This window comes from Mastigoproctus giganteus, chromosome 10 (assembly GCF_048544385.1).
Source record: "Mastigoproctus giganteus isolate SK-2022 chromosome 10, ASM4854438v1, whole genome shotgun sequence".
In the NCBI taxonomy this organism is placed as follows: domain Eukaryota; kingdom Metazoa; phylum Arthropoda; class Arachnida; order Uropygi; family Thelyphonidae; genus Mastigoproctus; species Mastigoproctus giganteus.
Window position 1 is genome coordinate 124,673,419 of NC_143584.1, and position 23,333 is coordinate 124,696,751.

Here is a 23,333-nt window from a genome sequence, read left to right on the forward strand (position 1 = left end):
TCTTGGAGAAGACAATCTTCCATTGACAGGACTGGGCCTTTTACGTGAGTAAAAGGTCCGGTCCTGTCAATGGAAGGTAGTACCATGCATAGGTTAAAAGGCCTGTGCACGGTACTAAGTACTATAGGTTCTAATACCTCCCATTTACAGTTTTCGTTAAAATTACTTCTGATTCATAATCATACACTCACAATTTGTTACTGGCAGTGATGGAAGAAACAAGTGTAGGTCAGCTCAGCAGCACACTGAAGATTGATGAAGCCAGTTCTTTCGTGTTCAACATGTGAGACCCCTCGATGTGGGAACCTGTAGGTGATGAGGGGACCTCCCAGTGATGCTGCCTGGTCTTCCAGATTAGCATCACTGGGATCCAATGCTCATACCTTGGTTCCAGGGTTATATCATTGGAGTTTAGCGTGTACAGCCATGTGGTGCAACATGTGGAAACTCTGAAAGGGGGATCCTGGTGGGCAAGGGACCCATCCCTAATACACCACTTTGGCTCCTGCTTCGACAAGATGGGTGGTCCTGGACTGGCCCAAATGGAGTAAATCAGTGGGTGATTCTTACTGCTAGGGTCAACTGTGTTCCACTAAGTCTCCCTCCCTTTGGTCCCGGGATGGGATAAAGGCTTATAAGGGGTATGATGCTCTTAAGCGAACTTGGCATCCCATTTGTGTACGTAATGCCTGCTAGTAGTAGTAGTGGCATGTGATGCAAGAAAGCAAATGTATGAGCTTATGCAGCATCAGCCAAAAAAAAAAAAAAAAAAAAATCACACCATTCCCTCCAAATGCCTGTCCAGGTCCTCCTTAAATTTATTCAACCTATCAACTTCCACAACGACAGATGGAAGTTTGTTCCAGCAATTAACCACCCTCTGGCTAAAGGCAAATTTCCGCACATCTATTCTACATCTGTCTTTTCTTAATTTGAATTTATGCCCCCTTAGGTTCGTAATCTGAACAAGTGGAAGGATCCCATCAGAATTGCAGTAGTCTCCAGCCACTGCAATTTGCAGAACTTAAGCCTCTCTTGGTAAGAGGACCCCTTCATTCCCCTCACCAATCTTGTTGCCCTTCTCTGTACACGCTCAAGTAAATCTACATCCTTCCTAAAATGAGGCCTCCAGACCTGTACGCAGTACTCAAGGCGTGGCCTGACCATTGCCTTATACAGAGGGATAATCACCTCCTTTTCCCTGCTAGCAAAATTCCTATATATCATTGACAAAACCCCATGACCTGCCCTGGCAGCCTATCTACATTGCTCAGAGAACTTCATATCTGACTGCACAATTACTCCCAGGTCTTTTTCATTTTCTGCCACCTTAAGTGTAGTACCACACAGTTGGTACGTTTCTCTGGGGTTCTACCCATATGCAGTACTTTGCATTTGTCAAGGTTAAACTTCAGTTGCTACTTCTTAGCCCATCTGCCCAAATTATCTAGATCCTGTTGCAGTAGCACACTGCCATTACTGTCATTAACAACCCTGCCAACCTTTGTATCATCTGCAAACTTGGACATTAAGCCTGATATACCTTCATCAATATCATTGATAAATATAGAAAACAACAGTGGACCTAACACCGAACCCTGTGGGACTCCACTAATAACATTAGTCCAAGAAGAGCAGCACCCATTGATTACCACCCTCTGTCTTCTCCCACTTAACCATCCTTTTATCCATTGTAGCAACTTAGCCTTAATACCATTCTGCTCCAATTTGTACAATAGTCTTCCATGTGCAACAGTGTCAAAAGCTTTCCTGAAATCCAAATATATGATATCAAAATTATTTTTTGCATCCAGTTCCTTTGTAACCACATCGTAATATCCAATCAAATTTGTCAGACAAGACTTTCCCTTAACAAACCCATGCTGTGTCTGAATTATTACTGCAGTCTTGTCTAGATGATCCTGCAATGCATCTTTAACCAGCGACTCCATTATTTTACCCGGAACAGAAGTTAAACTAACTGGTCTGTAATTACTCATGTCACCCTTCGATCCCCCTTTGTGAATTGAGGATACATTTGCACATCTCCAGTCCGTGGGAACCTCCCCTGAGTCCAAGGATGCTCTCATAATTATGGCCAAGGGTTTGCTTAGTTGCTTTGCCGCCTCCTTTAATATAACTGGATAGATCCCATCCACCCCAGGTGCTTTTCTTACGTTTAACTTCAACAATTTCTCTTCCACTTTGCTCTCAGTTATTACAAGATCATTAAGCACCCTGCTACAATTTGATAACCTTCTGCCATTTTCAAACCTTAATAACTCCTCATGTGTGAATGTAGATGCAAAATACTCATTCAGTTTGTTTGCTATCTGAGCAGGATCATCAACAGTCGAACCATCGATGTCAAGTGGACCAATCAGATTCATCCCCTTCCTTTTAGAGTTTATATAAGTAAAGAAATCCTTGCTGTTTTTCTTAGCACCTTTTGCCAAGGATTTCTCGTAATCTGCCTTCGCCTGCCGAACAATATTTCTTAATAGGTATGAAAGTTTTAGTAGCTTCCACGATTAGTTCCTTAGTGGGCATCCCCCTCGTCGGGCTCCGTGGTGGGTGAGGTTCTTAGGGTATCTGAAATTCTTCTTATTCTCATGAGCAATTGAAATCCCTCTTTCTTCTGGGGCCCTAACAAGGCCCCTACCTAACTGATCCAATGACATCAATAATAGCAACTCAAAAACACTCAGAACTGAGGATACACCACCATCAGTGACACCACTTTTCTTCATTCTCAATTCCACCAGAGAGCAGTCACTTGGGAAAATGCCACCCTTCTTCATTCAGAAATGATTAGAAGGGTTGGTAGGATCAAAATCTGTCAAAAGACTGCGTTCTGGAGACATTTTAGTTGAGGCTGCAAGCCTAAAACATGTATAGCAACTTCTGAAAGCTACATCATTAGGGGGAATACCCATTGTTGTTAACCCCATAAAACTCTGAACCCTTCCTGCTGTATCATATCAGAGTGGGACCTTCATGTCTCTGAAGAAGAGGTCTGCTCTGAATTGATAGACCAAGGAGTGACAGCTATCAAGAGAATATTGATGCAAAAGGATGGGAATCTTGTCCCTACCTGATTTCTCATCCTAACATTTAACACCCAATGGCCTCCAACTTCCTTTATGGAAGTTGGAGGCCATCTACATCCCAAACCCACTGAGGTGTTATAAATGCCAAAAGTACGGCCACTCTCAAACAGCCTGTTGTGGTTTCCCTGCCTTTCCTCGCTGTGGTGCTAAAGATCACGAAAGCAAGGAATGTTTAGCTTCTAAGCCAAATTGCCAAGGAGAGCACCCTGCGTACTCTCAAGCATGCCAGCAGTGGAAGGATGAAAAAGAAATTTTAAAAAAGCTGAACATATCCTATCAGGAGGCCAGAAAACGCATCCAACCAATAAATAGTGTCAAGCCCTCATACGCTCAGAAACTTCTGTGAAGAGTATCATCAGGACTCAGACTGATATAACTATTCCACTAAGGGAATCATTTATTCCCATTGCATGCTATTTATTAAGTTCCCAAAAGCCCACCCAAAAATCATAGTCAGCTGACACTCATATATCCATACCTCCTAGTGATCCACCACTTCCAAAACACAGTACTAAAGAAACTCCAAAGAAATTGGAACAGCCACCTATAATTCAAGGAACAATGGATGTGGAAGATAAGGAGGTACAGGATAAATCAGTCCTGAAACACTTTGTGGAAGAAGAATTAATGGATATGGGGCCAAGGCCCAGTCTTTCTAAAGAAAAAAAACAAAAAAAAAAAAAAAAAAATCCAGGACTGAGAAAACAAAGCCCTCATCCCTTCAGAAGCCACCTGATGGACCTAACAAATCTAAATAATGGGTACATTTAAATTTCTACAATGGAATTGCCGTGGATTCTGTAGAAATAGTGATGACATCAAGGCTCTCCTGAGTAAGCATGAGTGAACTTGCTTTTGTTTACAGGCGAATGAGTAACTTACATGCATAACTGTTCAGTTATTCTCAAAGACAGAGCTGTGGATGGACCTGTCCACACCATCCTTGTGGATAACCACACCCCCTTTTAAGCTGTGTTACTTACCACCAACTTAGAGACTATAGCAGTTCATCTTACAGTAGGTTTCCTCTTAACTGTTAACGCCATCTATTTTCCACCTGGGAACGACATACCCCAGGCAGACCTTGATGATCTCATTAAGCAGTTGCCACCCACTTTTCTATTATTAAGGGATTTCAATGGACATAATTCTATGGCAGCAGTGCTGCGTTCCCATGTGCTGCCAGAAGCAAAATAAAATTTCCATGCCCTCTTGAACTGCCACCTGTAAGTGACACTTACCTCACCTACTCATCTCCAGCGGCCCTGCTCTATGGGGTAGTTCAGACAGCAATAGAAGGGGTTGGATTATCGAGCTGTTGCTTGAAAACAATGATTTGGGCCTTCTAAAATGTGGGATCTAATACCTTTTTTCCACATGGCTATCGGTATGTTTACTGCCATTGATCTTTCCATCTGCTCCACTTCCCTCCTGCCTCTGTGTACATGGGAGGTTAAAGAAAACCTTTATTGGTAGTGATCACTTCCTTGTGTTATCTACCATTTCTAATGGGAGACAATGCCACCTGTCTAGGATACCACAGTGGAAGTTTGATCATGCTGACTGGAATGCCTTTAGACATTTGGCAACATTTAATACCGCTATAGTCAGCCAGGAGCTATTAAATTCTATACAGTGGGACTAACTGATGATGTTAACAGCAAACTCAAAATGGGAAGCATTCAAAGAACTTATCTTGGAAGCTACTAGGTTTTACATACCAACTAAGAAATATTGTTCAAGGTTCAGGCCTAAATGGATGTCAGATGAACTAATGAGACATATCGCAGAGAAGAAAAATGCATGGGATACATATAAATTAACATGTGATACAGAAGCCTAAGATAGATATAAGTTGATCTGTAACCAAGTTACAAAGGAGGTTAGGCAGGCAAAGGCAGATTACGAGAAATCTTTGGCAAGGGATGCAAAGAAAAACAGCAAGGAGTTCTTTACTTATGTAAACTCTAGAAGGAAGGGGATAAATCAGATTGGTCCAGTTGATATCGATGGTTCAACTGTTCATGATCCTGCTCAGGTAGCTAACAAAATAAATCATTGTTTTGCATCTACATTCACACATGAGGAGTTATTTAGGAAGGGGAATGCCATAGATGAAGTAAACACTGGCAGTGAGCTAGATGATCTTGTAATAATTGAGAGTAAAGTGGATGAGAAATTGTTGAAGAAAAATACAAGAAAGGCACCTGGGGTGGATGGGATCTATCTGGTTATATTAAAGGAGGCAGCAAAGGAAGTAAACAATTCATTAGCCATAATTATGAGAGCTTCCTTGGACTCAGGGGAGGTACCCACATACTGGAGATGTGCAAATGTAACCCCAATTCACAAAGGAGGATCAAAGGCTGACACAAGTAATTATAGACTTGTGAGTTTAACTTCCGTTCCAGGAAAATTAATGGAAGCACTGGTTAAAGAAGCACTGCAGGATCATCTAGACAAGAATTCAGTTATAGCTCAGACACAGCATGGTTTTGTTAAGGGAAGGTCTTGCCTGACCAATTTGATTGGATACTATGTAGTCACAAAAGAATTGGATGCAGGGAATAACTTTGATATTATATATTTGGATCTTAGAAAGGCTTTTGATACTGTTGCACATGGAAGACTGCTGCACAAATTGGAGAATTGTGGCATTGGTGGCAAATTGTTGCTATGGATAAAGGAATGGTTGAGTGGCAGAAGACAGAGTGGTAATTAATGGACACTGCTCATTGTGGACTAATGTTATTAGTGGAGTCCCTCAGGATCCATTGTTGTTTCCTGTATTTATAAATAATATTGATGGTATATCAAGCTTAATGTCCAAGTTTGCAGACGATACAAAGGTTGGCAGGGTTGTTAAGGATGCTACGCTGCTGCAACAGGATCTGGAAGGGTTGAGCAGATGGGCTGAGAGGTAGCAAATGAAGTTTAACATTGACAAATGTAAAGTACTACATATGGGAAACAGCAACCCCAGAGCAACGTATCAACTCTGTGGTACTACACTGACAGTGGTAGAGAATGAAAAGGACCTGGGGGTAATTGCGCAGGCAGATATGAAGTTCTCTGAGCAATGAAGACGGGCTGCAAGAGTAGCTTATGGTGTCTTGTTAATGATATACAGGAATTTTTATAGCAGGGATAAGGAGGTGATTATTCCCTTGTATTAGGCCACACCTTGAGTACTGTATACAGGTCTGGAGGCCTCATTGTAGAGCTGCTGGAACGAGTACAGAGAAGGGCAACAAGATTAGTAAATGGAACAAAGGGTTGCTCTTACAAAGAAAGGCTTAAGTTTTGCAAATTACAGTGTCTGGAGACTAGGCACCGGCGAGGTGATCTGATAGAGGTGTACAAAGACTTGAATGGTTTGAGTATGCTCAGTGCTGATTGGATACTGCCTCTTGCTCAGAATAATCACCTGAGAGGGCATAAATTCAAATTGAGAAAAGACAGATTTAGGATAGATGTGCAGAAATTTGCCTTTAGCCAGCGGGTAGTTGGTTGGTGGAACAGACTTCCATCCCTTTTTGTGGAAGTTGATAGCCTAAATAAATTTAAGGCTCAGCTGGACAGGTATTTCGAACAAAAGGAGGGGTGAAGTGGAAGGTTGTTTTTTTTTTTTTGGCTGATGCTGCATAAGCTTGCTTTCTTGCATCATATGCCTCTACTAATGCTAATGCAGCAGTAAAGCATATCACAGAAAATATTGTCCAAGCAGCACAGTTGCAATTCGAAGAACATCGACCTAGTTTCCATGTTTTCCAAAACCATGTTGGAATGACGAATTTACAGCAGCTAGAAAGGCTCAAAATAAAGCATGTGGAATATTTTGCCGTTACCCCACCCACAGATAATTTAATAGCCTTCAAATGCACCCGTACCAAAGCATGTTACATCAGACATCAGAGCCAAAAGGAATCTTGGATCTGATATGCATCTTTCCTCGCATGGTCTGCGAATCCCAAAGCCATTTGGAACAAAGTTCGGAAAATGAAGGGCAAATACTCATCACACCCTTCATCAATATTTGAACATAATGGATGTACAATTGCAGGCCTAACTGCAATTGCAAACACACTCAGGGAGACATTTGCTAAAGTGCCTTCAGAAACATCATATCCCCCCAAAGTTCCTGGGCCTCAAACAAAAATCAGAAAAACAGCAACTGAAGCTGTCTTCAAATGGCAGTGGGGAATACAATCAGCCTTTTACACAATGGAGCTGAAAGTGGCCCTCTCCCTATCCAAGGTAAGTGCCATTGGTCCAGATAACATCCATTCGGAGATGGTTAAACATCTTTCATCAACTCCATGGATTTCTTGTTCTGTTGCTATAATAGAATCTATACTGAAGAGCACTTTCCGAACTCATGGCATACGGCAACTCTCCTTGCTTTTCCAAAACCAGGAAAGGATCCAAAAATACTGAAAAATTACCGCCCTATTGCTCTGACCAGCTGCTTGTGCAAGATCCTGGAAAAAATGGTCAACGCTCACCTTCTGTGGTATTTAGAAGCTAATGACCTCCTTTCCAGGACACAGTGTGCTTCCAAAGGAACAGGCCAACACTCAACCATTTATTCTGACTGGAAACATCTATTTGTAATGCTTTCCTGAAATGCGAGTACCAGTTGTCAGTTTTCTTTGACATGGAAAAAGCATATTACACAGCTTGGAGATATGGAATCTTAAAAGACATAACTTTGGTCTTAGGGGACATATTGCCATCTTTATTAAAAACTTCTCTAACCAGTCTTTCCAAGTTTGTGTAGGAGTCACCCTCTCATGGTCATTTTGCCAAGAAGAGAGTTCCACAAGGATCAGTTCTAAGTGTTACCCTATTTGCCGTCAAAGTTAATGCTATTGCTGAACAACTTCCTCCAGCCATAAACAGTGCCATCTTTGTAGATGACTTTATCATCTTTTTGCAGTCACGTAATATATGGGTCATCAATAGACAATCGCAACATGCCATTGACCACTTCAACACTTGGGTAATGGCTAATGGTTTCAGGTTCTAACCACATTGAAAATACCAGATTCTCCACTACCTGTGCATCTGCACATCCGTGGAGGTTCTAACCACAGAAGACAGTCTGCATACACTTTTGTTGCAAACAGAATATTCACCCTTAACCAGAACTCAAGCTAGGACAAAATATCATTCCAGTAGCACCGACACAAAGTTCTTGAGGTTCATATTTAATAAGAATTGACATTTCTACCAAATATCTGTCAACTACAGACAAAGCTACAGACAAAGTGCAAAGGGGATTAAACCTCTGACATGCGATCTCCTCCAATAAATGGGGAGCAGACTGCTGCACCTTACTCCACCTATATCATGCACTTGTCCATTCTAAATTAGATTACGGGTCCCAAGTGTACACATCAGCAAGAAACAGCGTACTGCTATGGCTAGACTCAGTTCATCATCAAGCCATCAGCATTGCTATTAGAGCTTTTAGAACATCTTCTTTCCAGAGTTTATATGTTGAAGCAGGTGAGCTGCCTCTGTCCCTGTGACAAAAGCAATTGTCTCTAAAATATACTTTTCTTCTTATCTGGGTCCAGGAGCTTAACATCATGGTAAAAAATGTTGCTGAGTCACCAAGGCAATGATTTTCACCCTGGCATGCTTGCCTTCCATCATGCGATTTCTCCATCAAAAATTGGAGTAAGGCTGCCATACCATGCCATCTTCTGTTTATCAACAACCTTTTACTGCTCACCAAGCCGAATACTCTGATTTTTTGCCTGTCTTCACTGATGGCTCAAAGTCAGTTCTCTGATGGATCTGCTGCTGTCTTTCCAGATAGTACTATATCTGGGAACATTCCCCTGGAATGCAGCATATATACAGCTGAGTTGTATAGGAAAGCTGGCTGGGACTGCCTAGTTCAATAAATAAATAAAAAATAAAATACAGCTGAGTTGTGTGCTGTAGAGTTAGCCTTGCTTGGACCATATTGAAACTCACAACTACCCAAGGTGCATGGTGTATACTGACTCATTAAGTATACTACAGGCTTTATTGGGTACAATCCTCACCCATTCCTGACCCGATCCAATGGATGTTACATTCTCTCTTTGAGCATTCCTTTGACATCCATTTCTGCTGGATCCTAAGCAACATTGCGATCAATGGTAATGAATCGGCTGACACCACAGCCCCACAACAATAGCAGCCTGTTAGTCCCTTATACAGACTTCAGGCACCTAATACACTCTACATCACTCTCTGAATGGCAACAATCTTGGCATGAACAGGTCACAAACAAATTATATCAGATAAAGCCTGTTATCCAACATTGACAGTCGAGTCTGTGCGGGAACCGTAGAGAGGAAGTTCTAGTTCACCTCCGCATAGGATATAGTGATCTTAAACATGCATTCTTGTTGAGGGCAGATGACTCTCCTGTGTTTGAGGATTGTGACACCTTTTTAACCATTTGTCATATTTTAACTGAATGTCCACAATATAGACAGGAACGTTTTATGTATTTTAATGTTTTATCCATCTGACTGAGCCTTATACACTCAGCCAGATTTTATCTGACATCGACATTGTGTCAGCTAATTTTAGGTTTTTAAAATCAATAAATCTTTTGTCTTGTATTTAAATATTATTTTTATATTGTGCATATTTATATTTTTATAAATATGTACAATATAAAGGTATTAGTTTACCTTGTACATATTAACCCCGGGGGCTTACATCTGGTGAGTATGGGCTTGGCACACCCAGGGTCCTGAGCTGAATATCATCATTCTTCTCTTTCTTGGTGATTCCCTTCTACTTTTGACACTCTCTCTCTCTCTCAGGGTAACTTGGGAATTTTTTTTTCCTGGTGCAGAATAAGCCTTAGGCTTCCTTGCACCATATGGCTATTAATAATAATATTTATATTTTTTATACATATTGACATAACGACCTAAGCAATTACATCACTACAATTTTTTATTTTTTTTATTTTTTTTTTTTATTACTGTTATCTTGTATGGAACGTGGTTTTGGCGTATTATAGCCCTAGTTGCTCATGCGCCATTAAAACCCAACCAACCAACCATGAACATGTGAGAACTCCCTGCACTGTGATTGTTGGATGCAAGGCACAGTCCTAGCTGAAATGCATTGCATTCCCAAATCGTGTATTAAAATTGAGTGACATTTCCCATTTAAAAAAAAAAACCCACCCTCTAGCAACTTTGCAGATAATTAAACATTGATTAATTTTGATTAGATCATGAACACAAGTGATTGAATCATTGGTTTTTGAGGTTGAAGGGTAGGCACAGTGAGAATTATCTTTAATGGACAAGTACCCCTCTTTAAATTTTGTGAACACCCAAAAAAGTCTTTGAACAGCATACAGTGTCTTCTCCAAAAGTTGTTTTTAATATTTTGTGGGTTTCTGTTGCACTCCTCCTTAATTCAAAACAAATTTCAACACATGCTAGTTCACACCGACCCTAGATGAACATTTGGCATTATGTGCCTCCGTAGCCGAGTGGTCAGGAGCGGGAGTGCAGTAACACACGCTCTTTGAGTAGACTGGGGTTCAAGTCCCTGATTGCTAAATACGGTCGATCTGCCAACCCGCACTGGACCAGCGTGGCAGATTATGGTCCATTTCCCTCAGCATGAATTGTTGGGTTGATAATGGTTGCAGTTTACTTTTTTTTTTATTTTATTATTACAATATCTAGATGAGTTGCTGACCAATGTTGCAACTCCTGCAATGTCTCAATTTCAAGATGCAGTTTAATCCAACTTTTTGATCACATCTTGTATAATGGAAAAATGCAGAGGGAGTAATAATCTTTATGGTATGAATTCCAAGTTACATTGTTTGATTTAAACTTTAGATGACAATCTTGTTCATTGCGACTGTCTGTAAGTAAACTGGTATATGAATTTAATTAAATGTGTGGTTTAAATTATAATTTATCTAAATCACCATTCTTATACCACATGGAGTTTTTAATATATTTTATTTAGGTGTTACCTAAACTAATATACATTGAGTAACATTTCAGTTATCTTGCCAATATCCATCATCAGACTTTGCTGTTGGGAGACAAAAATAACTTATATTTTACATTGAGCAGATCTAAATAACAATCAACTAAGATGTATTTACATATGATCAATTCTAATTTACAGAAAATAGATGAAAAGTTCTAAGTTATAATAACAAATTAGCAATTTGCATATCTAAGTTATTATTATGATCTAAAGAACAATTCATTGTTACAAATATGTTACAATGAGCTGTTTTCAGTTGCATTATGGTTAACCTATTTTTAATTAAATAAATAGACTTCTTACCCGCTGATCGAATCCTCCTGCTGGATGCCCAGACCTAAATGGGCAAGAGGTACAGTCAGCAATACATTTATAGGTAAGGTGTTGCCTATCCTGAATCCAGGCACTGTTCTTATTGGCTAACTATATGAATACCTTACTTATAAATGTATTGCTGACTGTGCCTCTTGCCCATTTAGGTCTAGGCATTCAGCAGGAGGATTCGGTCAGCAGGTAAGAAGTTTATTTATTTAATTAAAAATAGGTTAACCATAATGCAACTGAAAATAGCTCATTGTAACATAATTGTAAAAATGAATTGTTCCTTTAGATCGTAATCTTAACTTAGATATGCTAATTGCTAATTTGCTAACTTGTTATTATAACCTATAACTTTTCATCTATTTTCTGTAAATTATAATTGATCATATGTAAATACATCTTAGTTGATTGTTATTTAGATCTGCTCAGTGTAAAATTTAAGTTATTTTTGTCTTCCAACAGCAAGTTCTGATGATGGGTATCGGCAAGATAAATGAAACGTTACCCAATGTATTTTAGTTTAGGTAACACTTAAATAAAATATATTAAACTCCATGTGGTATAAGAGTGTTAATTTAGATATGTTATAATTTAAATGGATAGAAACCATCTAATGTCCCTCCCTAACCATATTAAATGTGTGGCCTTCAAATTTTTCTCTAAAAAGTCAAACTCACTAAAATTCCTTGGATCTGTAAGAACTAATGAGGAATTGCTGTCAGATGGCTTGCATTAGAGACCAGTCAAGCTAAATAACATGAGATATGCCTTTCATTACATTTCCTTCTTTGCTGGAGTGGGGACGTGGAACTTTCACACCTTGAATTGAATATGTCCATTATTACAATAGTTTTGTCAGTATAGAAATTTTTATATAGCAATACAGTTTTTTTTTTTTTTTTTTTCCCTTCTTACAAATTTCATAATAATATAAATTCAGTGATTTAAACAATAGTTTAAAGTAAATAAAGTGATACTAAAAAAAAAAAAAAAATTGGATTTTTTCCCCGTATAGTATCTAACATTAGTTTTATTATGCATTTAGTGAATAGTAAAAGTATTTGTGCGAAATATTGTATATTAATTAACTTATCACACAAAATATATCAGAGAAATGATTTGAATAAAACAAGTTTTAACTTTGTCGAATTATTTCAGCATTGGGGAATTCCACTTAGTAGACGTTTTCGTTCCTTAAAACTATGGTTTGTTATTCGGAATTATGGTATAGATGGGCTTCAGAAGTATATCCGTGAGGTATGTTAATTTGCATTACAAGCTTTTTTCCATAAAAAAAATCCATTTAACATTTTGTATAAAAGGTTTGTTTCTCAATAATTCATGTTAGCTCTTCATTGAAAATAAATTTTAAATTAATCTGAAGAAGTATGCAAAAGCTATTTAGATACAGCTAAGATACAACTCATTAGAGTGGGTGGACTCTACTTATTGTGATCACTTTGGAGAGAAAGTATCAATAAAAATAAAACTTATGTTTCTGTAAATCCTTACAAGCCATTAAAAACATAGAATATATTAAAATCAAGAATGCTCTTACTGTAAGACAGTTGGATTGGTAGGAGTACAATTACAAAACTGTATTTCACTAAATAAAGACATCGACAGCCACATGAACTGTATATAGCAACAGCAGTAACTGAGCATGCAATGTGCTGGAGTTCAAGAAAAAATTGGGATGTTACTTAATCATGCAGATCATTGCATATACGTAAATCATGATAAAAGAAAAAAAGTAATAAAATCTGAAGCACTGATTAAAATGTTTTTTTTTTTTTTCTCTCTCTCTCTCTCTCTCTCTCTCTCTCCTTCCTTTGTATTGGTACACATGTGATTGGAACTTCATAAAAGCGATAACATTAAATGAATTACAGCATTATCTACAATCACAAGAAGCAGTGTGTCCCATATTTCAACTGGTTGTGAGTATCTGCCATCTTCTGAAGGTTACTAAATGCGTATTATAAAAACCCAAGGATGATACATTAGAATTGTACAACCAACAAGATACAGTAGTTTAGTTTGAAAATCACTAGATATACGAGGGGTGTTTGAAAAGTTTGTGGCCTGAGTATGAAGTTATTTAAGGAGACTGGTAATGTTACTTTTCAACATAGTCCCCTTTGGAGTCAATACATTTTTGTCACCAATGCTGTAATACATTGAATACAAAGATGCAAAGAAATTTTTCTCTTGGCCTCCAGAAATGCATCAATGACATCACAGTGGGAAAATGGATACCAGCCAGGCATTTTTTTAAATTAGGAACTAGATGAAAATACAATGTTGCTAGATCTGGAAAATGTGGTGGATGGTTCAAGATTTCAAAGCAGTACTCCTGCAGTGCAGCCATGGCAATGACAGACTTGTGAGCATGTGCTTTGTCCTAGTAAAACAAGATTCCCTAGCTGAATTTTCCTTAGCATTTGTTTTCAAATGCCTCACAAAGTCTGTATAATATGCTCTTGTGACTGTCTGGCCTTTCTTTGAAGGTAATTCACTAGCAACACCATTCATCCCCAAAAACTGCCATCACCTTGCTAGCAGAAGGAATTGACTTGCAGGGGGAAAAGAGCTGTGTTTCCATTATTTGGCCTGCTCCTTTGTCTCTGGCTGAAAGCAACACACCCCACGTCTCATCCAAGATCACAAATTTTGCAAGGAAATTGGCGATCTTCTTAAAAGATGAAAATATTCACTTCATTTGACAACTCTTGTGCATTGTTTTTTTTTTATCTACTGTTAATGACTTTGGGATCTATCATGCTGGCAACTGTTTCATAGCGAGAACCTCTGTTATTATGTGGTATACATGTTCAGATGAGATACCAAGGCATTGGCAATGTACCGTACTTTCACTCATCACCAGATCATGCACACTGCCAATGACATTCTGTATAATTTGTTCAGGGGTGGGAGAACAACACTTCCCATTTTACCTGTCCATCCCCTCTAACAGGTCATCTAGTTCCTTGAATTTATTGCAACTACTCACCTCTACAACACCAGATGGGAGTTTGTCCCAAAAATAAACTACTGGCTGAAGGAAAATTGACACACAATCAACCTGCAATCATCCTTCCTTAATTTAAATTTATACCTCCTCATGTCTGTAATCTGAACAAGAGGAAGGATTCCATTAGAATTGAGCTGACTCAATCCATTCATGGCTTTCAGTATCTCAGTCAGATCTCTTCACAGGTGCACTCAGTATCTAGACATTGCAATTTGCAAAACTGAAGCCTTTCCTGGTAAGAGTGCATTTTTTCTCTCCTCACCAAACTTTTTGCTCTTCTCTGCAGTCGTTTCAATAGATCCACATCCTTCCTAAAATGAAGCTTTTATTTTAGGAAGGATGTCCTATACAATGGGGATAATCACCTATTTATCTATGTTGACAAAATTCCTGTATATCACTGACAAAACCTAATGAGCTCTTTTAACAAAACCCCATGAGCTCTCCTAGCAGCCTGTCTGCACTCTCAAAGAACTTCATATTTAACTGTAGAATTATGCTCCTGCAGAGCTGTCATCACTACTAGTAGAAGTGATGGCAGAACTTTATCTGGCTTGAACCAAAAATAAGCACAAACAAAATTCCTTATACCATGGGGGAGGGGGGCTCTGACTAAAATTAGTAGTCTTCTTTCATATTACAAAAGCATAAGGAAAAATCATAGTTTATTTAAAGTTTTAATTGCCAAATTATAACCATGTCTGCTAGACATGGTTGTTAAACTATGAAGTTAAATTTGTTTCAATTTCACAATATACAGTTATCCCTCAATTTGCATGTGAACTATGTTCTGGGAAAATGTTACGTATTAAAAATCTGTGCAATGTGAAACATAGTTTATAGGAAATAATGAGGTTTCTGTCCTATATACAAAAAAAAAAAAAAAAAATGCCTTTATTCACAAAAAAATTTAACATTTTACAACTGTTTTCATCTATGAAAAACCAGAGCAAAAAATTATGCTTGGTAATATATCTGTAGTTTTAACCTTAATCTATTGCTTCTTCAATGCTGTCTTGTGATAAACTTGCAGCAGTAACTGGTGCATTTTTGGAAAAAATGAATGCTGTTTGCTTGCAGCACACTGTTTTTTGTGTAATTATTCATAAGGAATTAAAGCTAATGATAAATTTGCATACAATTTTATCCTCTTCTACAAATTAGGATCCATATCCAGAGTTTTCTGGCTAAGCTGATTTGCAAGTTTTAAAAACTCAGCTAGTCTTTTCAGGGTCACCTCTTTGTTGCTAACTCTGTATCTTCCTTATCTTTTGTTTCATCATTTTTGTTATCTTCACATTGTGATAAAATATTGTCTGCTGATAATTGTTCACTATGAGCTTCAAGAATTTTTATAATATCTGCTCATTCCAGGTCTTAAAATCCCTCTCCACTAATCACTTGTCCAAGTCTTATATATAATCTTGGCTACCTCTAGCATTTTGATCATGGTTCTATAAAGCAGCAGCTTTCTAGCCACAACTCTTTCCAGGCTGCTTTAATTATTGAGCTCTTAAAGTTCATCGCAGGTGAATTGAATCCATTAGTAGCTTCCACCAATTGTGAAAGAGATATCCTTAGGTAATATAGTTTCAAGATGGCTATAATACCTTGATTCATCAGCTGAATTAATGAAGTCATTCACTGGAAGAAAGGTAATTTTCATGTTTGGATGCAGATCAGATAAATGTGCAGGATGACTGGGTACATTATCAAGAATAAGCAAGATATTTTGATTGCTGTATTTCTCTTCAGATGATAATTTTCTGCTTGGATACAAAAGCAATTTTTAAAAACCAATCCTCAAAGATTTTAGCTGCCTGCCAGGCTTTTTTGCTCTATTTTCAGAGAACTGTTAAGGAGATTTTTGATTTTTCTGATGTATAAATTAGTTGCAGTTTGTATTTAAAGTTTCCCTCTGCATTGCCTCATAACAAAAGAGTTATGAGGTACAAAAGAGTAACACCATAACAAAACTCTTTCGTCATAACAAAAGAGTAAAAGAGTACTTTTTTTTTGTCTTTTGAAACTTAGAAACTTGCGGAGGTTCTCTCTTCATTTGAAATGAATGTTTGGCTTGGCATACACTTACAAAATAAGCCAGTCTCATCAGCTTTAAACACTTGACTTTCTAGATAGCCCTCAGTTGCAATAATAACCTTAAAGTTTTCAGATACAAGGAAGCAGCTTCAATATCAGCATTAGCTGCTTCACCTGTTAATTTTAGATTTTGATGCTTTTTAACATTTTCAAACTAACCCTTACTGGCCTGAAAGACATCTGCATTAGATGGACTGCTTCTTGCAGGCAATTAAAAATTTGCAGACCTTTGTGCAAATAGCATTAGTACTAGCAGGTATTCTATTTTGATTTTGATCCTTTATCCAGAAAGAAGGTAATTTTTCAGTTTTATCTATTAGAGGATTTCTCACTTTTGTAGTGCTTTTTGCAGCTGCATTTTCTCAGAATTTTGTCTAATTCATCATATGCTAAATTCATTGACACTATTTCTTGGCCAGTGGCATAATCTTTTTTATGCTATTTTCTAACTCCTTGGCAAATTAAAAATTTTTTTCCATTGTAATGTTTTTCATTTTAGACCATGAAAAATAAACATATTGCACATATATAGTTAAACACACCTTTTATGTTCATAATAAATAGTGTAGAAAACAAAACCAACATTTTCATACTGAATGGGATGTCAGCAAAAAACATTTTATTTGAAATTTTAGAAAACTGGTGTTTTTTTTTTTTTTTTTTTTACAATCAGAAAAATTGTGCAGTAGTGAAACTTACTGTACATTCCAAAATTTTAGTAGTAAATACCTGACTGTGCAATAGCAAAATTTGTGCTGCTCATGGCATGTGTGCCATTTTACCATCAGTGGTCTGTACTGATGTTATTTGTCTGTCTTCCTAAAACTACATAAATGAAACATCCACATTCTGAAGAACCATTTGTATTTCCATTAGTACATCTAGCATTGTTGAGACTACTATATTTTGCTATTTTGTTGGTTTTACAATTTTAGCTGCCATTTTTGTTTCCTCATTATATTATAATATATGTTATGATGAACCGAAGGCGACAAATGAAGAGCAAGATAAACACTGACAAGGATAAAATTGAGTATACTTAGTTCTGCAAAGTCATTAGAAAGAGACTCAGAGAGGACATAAGAAAATTTAACACAAGAAAAGTAGAACAAGCATTAAGGGAAAACAAAGGATTTAAATCAGCAGCCATGAGCAGTAATACAGAAAGACAAATGATACTGAAACTGAAGAATAGCGATGGTGTACTTATAAATAGCAAAGAAGACAACTATAAAGAGTTATACAAGGAGCGAGGGAATGATGCCAGCAGTGGGGAAGATGGATCGCAAATTAGTAACACACACAACATACCTGATGAGGTAGAACATGCGTTGAAGAAAACGAAGAATCAGAAAGCCCCAGGGAAAGATGAAGTTACTGTAGAGTTATTAAAATTGGGAGGAAGAGACATGACACAAAAACTGGCAAGACTCTTCACAAAATGCATTAGAAAAGGTGTGACACCTAAGGAGTGGAATAATGCAATCATAGTTTTGCTGCATAAGAAAGGAGATAAATTGGAAATTATAGACCAGATTGCTTGTTATCCCACATCTACAAGTTGTTTACAAGGGACATTACTAACAGATTGGAAAGAATACTTGATGAGAATCAACCGAAAGAGCAAGCTGGCTTTAGGACAGGATTCTCAACTATGGATCACCTCCACATAATATCACAGCTAATGGAAAAAGAAAATGAATATAAAACACCATTATGCCTGGCATTTTTGGATTATGAAAAGGCATTTGACTCCATACAGCATAAGGCAATGTTTCGGGCACTGGAAAGACAAGGCATAGATACCCCATATATTATGATTTTGAAGAAAATATATGAGAACACTGCCTCCTTTATTAGACTAGACAGAAACAGTAGCAAATTTAAAATTGAGAAAGGAGTTCGACAAGGAGACACAATATCTCCAAAGTTGTTTACTGCTGCCCTTGAGGAAGTTTTCATAAGATTAGACTAGTCGCAGAAATGAGTCAATGTGATTGGAGAGTACCTAAACCATTTACAGATGACATTTGGTTGTAAGCCATGATCCCAAAGAATTAGAGGAAAATCTTAATCAGTTATGCACAGTTAGTAATGATGAAGTATGCCACAGAAAGGGACATAATGATTGAAGGAGCAGTAATTGAAAATGTGAAGTCATATACTTATCTGGGACAATTTATTAGCTGTAAAAATGATAAATGGCTGGAAGTCAAGAGAAGAATAAATTTTGGATGGATAGCATTCAGGAAATATATTCACATACTGAGGAGCAATATCCCAGTTTGTCTGAAACGTAAAATAATGAACCAATGTATACTCCCCACCATGACTTATGAAAGTGAAACTTGGGCACTCACCAAAAGAATGGAATAGAAGCTGAGAACTACACAGCAAAGGATGGAACGAATTATATTGGGAATCAGACTGTTAGATAAGAAGAGAAACACATGGATTAGGCAGCAAACTCAAGTAAAGGACATTCTTATCAAAACAAAAGAACTAAAATGGTCTTGGGCAGGACACATATCTAAAAGACATGATGACAGATGGACTAAGGAAATAACAGAATGGTACCCAAGAGGAGCTAGAAGAAAATCTGGAAGACCACGGTGGAGATGGATAGATGAAATTCATAAGTTTGTGGATAGTAAATGGATGGCCATCACACAAAACAGAAGAAACTGGAAAGTTGCTGGAGAGGCCTCCATCCTGCAGTGGATCGAAAATAGCTGATGATGATTATAATGTAAATTTAGTGATGTAGTAGTAGTGGCATGTGATGCAAGGAAGCAAGTGTATGAACTTATGCAGCATCAGCCAAAAAAAAAAAAAAAAAAAAAATCACACCATTCCCTCCAAATGCCTGTCCAGTTTCTCCTTAAATTTATTCAACCTATCAACTTCCACAACAACAGATGGAAGTTTATTCCAGCAATTAACCACCAGCTAAAGGCAAATTTCCGCACATCTATTCTACATCTGTCCTTTCTTAATTTGAATTTATGCCCCCTTAGGTTCGTAATCTGAACAAGTGGAAGGAACCCATCAGAATTCAACGTGCTCAACCCATTCAAGGCTTTTTATACACCTCATTCAGATCACCGTGCAGGTGCCTAGTCTCCAGCCGCTGCAATTTGCAGAACTTAAGCCTCTCTTGGTAAAAGGATCCCTTCATTCCCCTCATCAATCTTGCTGCCCTTCTCTGTACATGCTCAAGTAAATCTATATCCTTCCTAAAATGATGCCTCCAGACCTGTATGCAGTACTAAAGGCGTGGCCTGACCATTGCCTTATACGTAGGGGCAATCACCTCCTTCTCCCTGCTAGCAAAATTCCTATATATCATTGACAAAACCCCATGACTTGCCCTGGCAGCCTGTCTGCATTGCTCAGAGAACTTCATATCTGACTGCACAATTACTCCCAGGTCTTTTTCATTTTCTACCACCTTAAGTGTAGTACCACACAGTTTGTACGTTTCACTGGGGTTACTTCTGCCCATATGCAGTACTTTGCATTTGTCAAGGTTAAACTTCAGTTGCCACTTCTTAGCCCATCTGCCCAAATTATCTAGATCCTGTTGCAGTAGCACACTGCCATTAACAACCCTGCCAATCTTTGTATCATCTGCAAACGGTGACATTAAACCTGATATCCCTTCATCAATATCATTGATAAATATAAAAAACAACAGTGGACCCAACACAGAACCCTGTGGGACTCCACTAATAACATTAGTCCAAGAAGAGCAGCACCCATTGATTACCACCCTCTGTCTTCTCCCACTTACCATCCTTTTATCCATTGTAGCAACTTACCCTTAATACCATTCTGCTCCAATTTGTACAATAGTCTTCCATGCGCAACAGTGTCAAAAGCTTTCCTGAAATCCAAATATATGATATCAGAATTATTTTTTGCATCTAGTTCCTTTGTAACCACATCATAATATCCTATCAAATTTGTCAGACAAGACTTTCCCTTAACAAACTCAAGCTGTGTCTGAATTATTGCTGCAGTCTTGTCTAGATGATCCTGCAATGCATCTTTAACCAGTGACTCCATTATTTTACCCGGAACAGAAGTTAAACTAACTGGTCTGTAATTACTCGTGTCACCCTTCGATCCCCTTTGTGAATTGGGGATACATTTGCACTTCTCCAGTCTGTGGGAACCTCCCCTGAGTGCAAGGATGCTCTCATAATTATGGCTAAGGGTTTCCTTAGTTGCTTTGCTGGCTCGTTTAATATAACTGGATAGATCCCATCCACCCCAGGTGCTTTTCTTATGTTTATCTTCAACAATTTCTCCTCCACATTGCTCTCAGTTATTACGAAATCATTAAGTATCCTGCTACAATTTGATAACCTTCTGGCATTTTCAAACCTTAATAATTCCTCATGTGTGAATGTATATGCAAAATACTCATTCAGTTTGTTTGCTATCTGAGCAGGATCATCAACAGTCGAACTATCGATGTCAAGTGGGCCAATCAGATTCATCCCCTTCCTTTTAGAGTTTATATAAGTAAAGAAATCCTTGCTGTTTTTCTTAGCATCTTTTGCCAAGGATTTCTCGTAATCTGCCTTCGCCTGCCTAACCTCTTTTGTGACCTGATTACAGACTAGCTTATGTCTGCCATAGGCTTCTGAGTTCCTTGATAATTTATATGCATCCCATGCATTTTTCTTCTGTGTTACGAGTCTCATTAGTTCATTAGATAACCACTTTGGCCTAAACCTTGAACAATATTTTTTAATAGGTATGAAACGTTTAGTAGCATCAACAATTAATTCCTTGAATGCTTCCCACTTAGAATTTACTGTTGGTAACATCGTTAGTTGATCCCACTGTACAGAATTTAAAAACTGTCTGAGACCACTGTACTCACCCTTACGGAAGCAAAAACCCTTTCCTTTACCCCTGATGGTAATTAAATCTTTATGTAAATCCCACATCAGTACACTGTGATCACTGCTGATAACCAGATCAAGAGTATTACTCTCTATGGTTGCCTCTCGAACATGCTGCTGCAGAAAACAATCATCCAATAAATCCACAAAAGTCTGACTAGTGTGTGAGTGATCAACCCCAAGTTCCAGTCAATATCTGGGAAGTTAAAATCCCCCATTATAAGACATTCCGATTTACTAGCCCACTCTATTTCTCTGTACAATGCTTATGTCACACCAAACTGACTCAACAGTGCACTGTTCATCTATATCAACTGGATGCACTTCTTTTGATTTTATGTTTTTCTTAATTAACAAGGATGCTCTCATAATCATAATCAGCATAATCATAAACACCTCCCTTTCTATCCTGTCTACCTTTCTGTACACATTGTACTCCCCAAATTCCAGTTCAGCATTTCTTATATCTGTGTGACACCACGTCTCTGCTATCCCAACAATATCCGCCTTTGATGTCTTGACCAACACTTCAAATTCATCAAATTTATTTACTATACTTCTAGCATTGGTATACATGCAAGCATACATGCTCCTATTCCTATCCCTAGTTACCCCTTGAGGGCTGATGACCCTCCTATGTGTGTGTCCTGTGGCACAATTTTAACGATGAGACACCTTTTCATTTACTGTCCAGATTTTAGCAGCACCCGTTTTACCACCTTTAATCATCTGACTGACCCATATACACTCAGTCAGATTTTATCCGACAGTGACAACGTGTCTGCTGTTTTTAGCTATTTTAAATCAATAAAAGTGTTTAATTTTAATTGTATTTAAAATTTGTTATTGTTATCTCTTTATTGATTTATTTTTTATATATTTGTTATTATATATCTGGACGTGGTGGCCTAACTAATTAGGTCACCGAGCGGTTAAATTTTTAAATATTACCTAGTCTTGGTGCATTATAGCCTTAGTTGCTAATGCGCCAAAAAAATCCAAACAAACCAAACCAATCCTAGTTACCGTAACACACCCATATACCCACCTATTTCAGGATGACTGCCATTCGTTCCTGAAACCCCCAACACCCTTTGTTCCAGGTCGCTACTTATTCTAATAGAAGTTGTGCAAGAATCGCCTTCACCTCTGCCTACGGGTACTGTTGATCTATTAGTCTTTGTATCCCCCCAAGCTAGCAGTTTTCCGACCCACCTAACACTGCCTCGATAGCATCAGCAAATATTCTTGCACCCTTTCTATTTAAGTGTATCCCATCATTGTAGAAGCAGTCTCCTGTTAACAAGTACAGTCCAGGCTGAAAAAAATTCTATCCCTTGAGCCTTGCACAATCTTTCCAGGGCTGAATTGATCGACAAGGCTCTCATCACATACTCCCTTCTATCGTGTCTGGGCAGAATTGCAGACACTTTCAAATTCAACCCTAATTCTCGGCTTTTGTTCAACAGTGACCTGTACTTGTTAAGTAATTCTGCCGGTCTCCTACTCTTAATATCATTAGTGGCAACATGTACAACTATATCACCTTTTGTGCCCTTAAAAGATGTGTTTGGGATTACATCTGGAAAGGTTCCTAGTTATTGTATCAATATAATAATTAATATAAATAGCAAATCTTATTTATAAGTAACATACTTCTGATATCAGTCTGGTTAAATATTCATTTTGGAAAGAATAAAAATGAAATGAAATAACTGAGAAATTACTAAAAAAGCGATTATATATTTTGAAATGCATTCCATATAAGAGTACCAAATTTCAAACACCAGAAAGAGTACATAAAAAAAAACAAGG

The 23,333-nt window shown here is 37.9% G+C and overlaps 1 protein-coding gene across 1 annotated transcript in view; it reads left to right on the top strand.

Annotated features, from left to right (window-relative positions):
* Positions 1-23,333, top strand: part of Tdc2 (Tyrosine decarboxylase 2) — a 412,627-nt gene that overhangs the window by 343,758 nt on the left and 45,536 nt on the right. Inside the window, exon 13 of the mRNA XM_090383012.1 lies at positions 12,627-12,725. Within this exon, the coding sequence (XP_090239138.1) occupies positions 12,627-12,725 (99 nt within the window). The remainder of the gene's footprint in view (positions 1-12,626; positions 12,726-23,333) is intronic.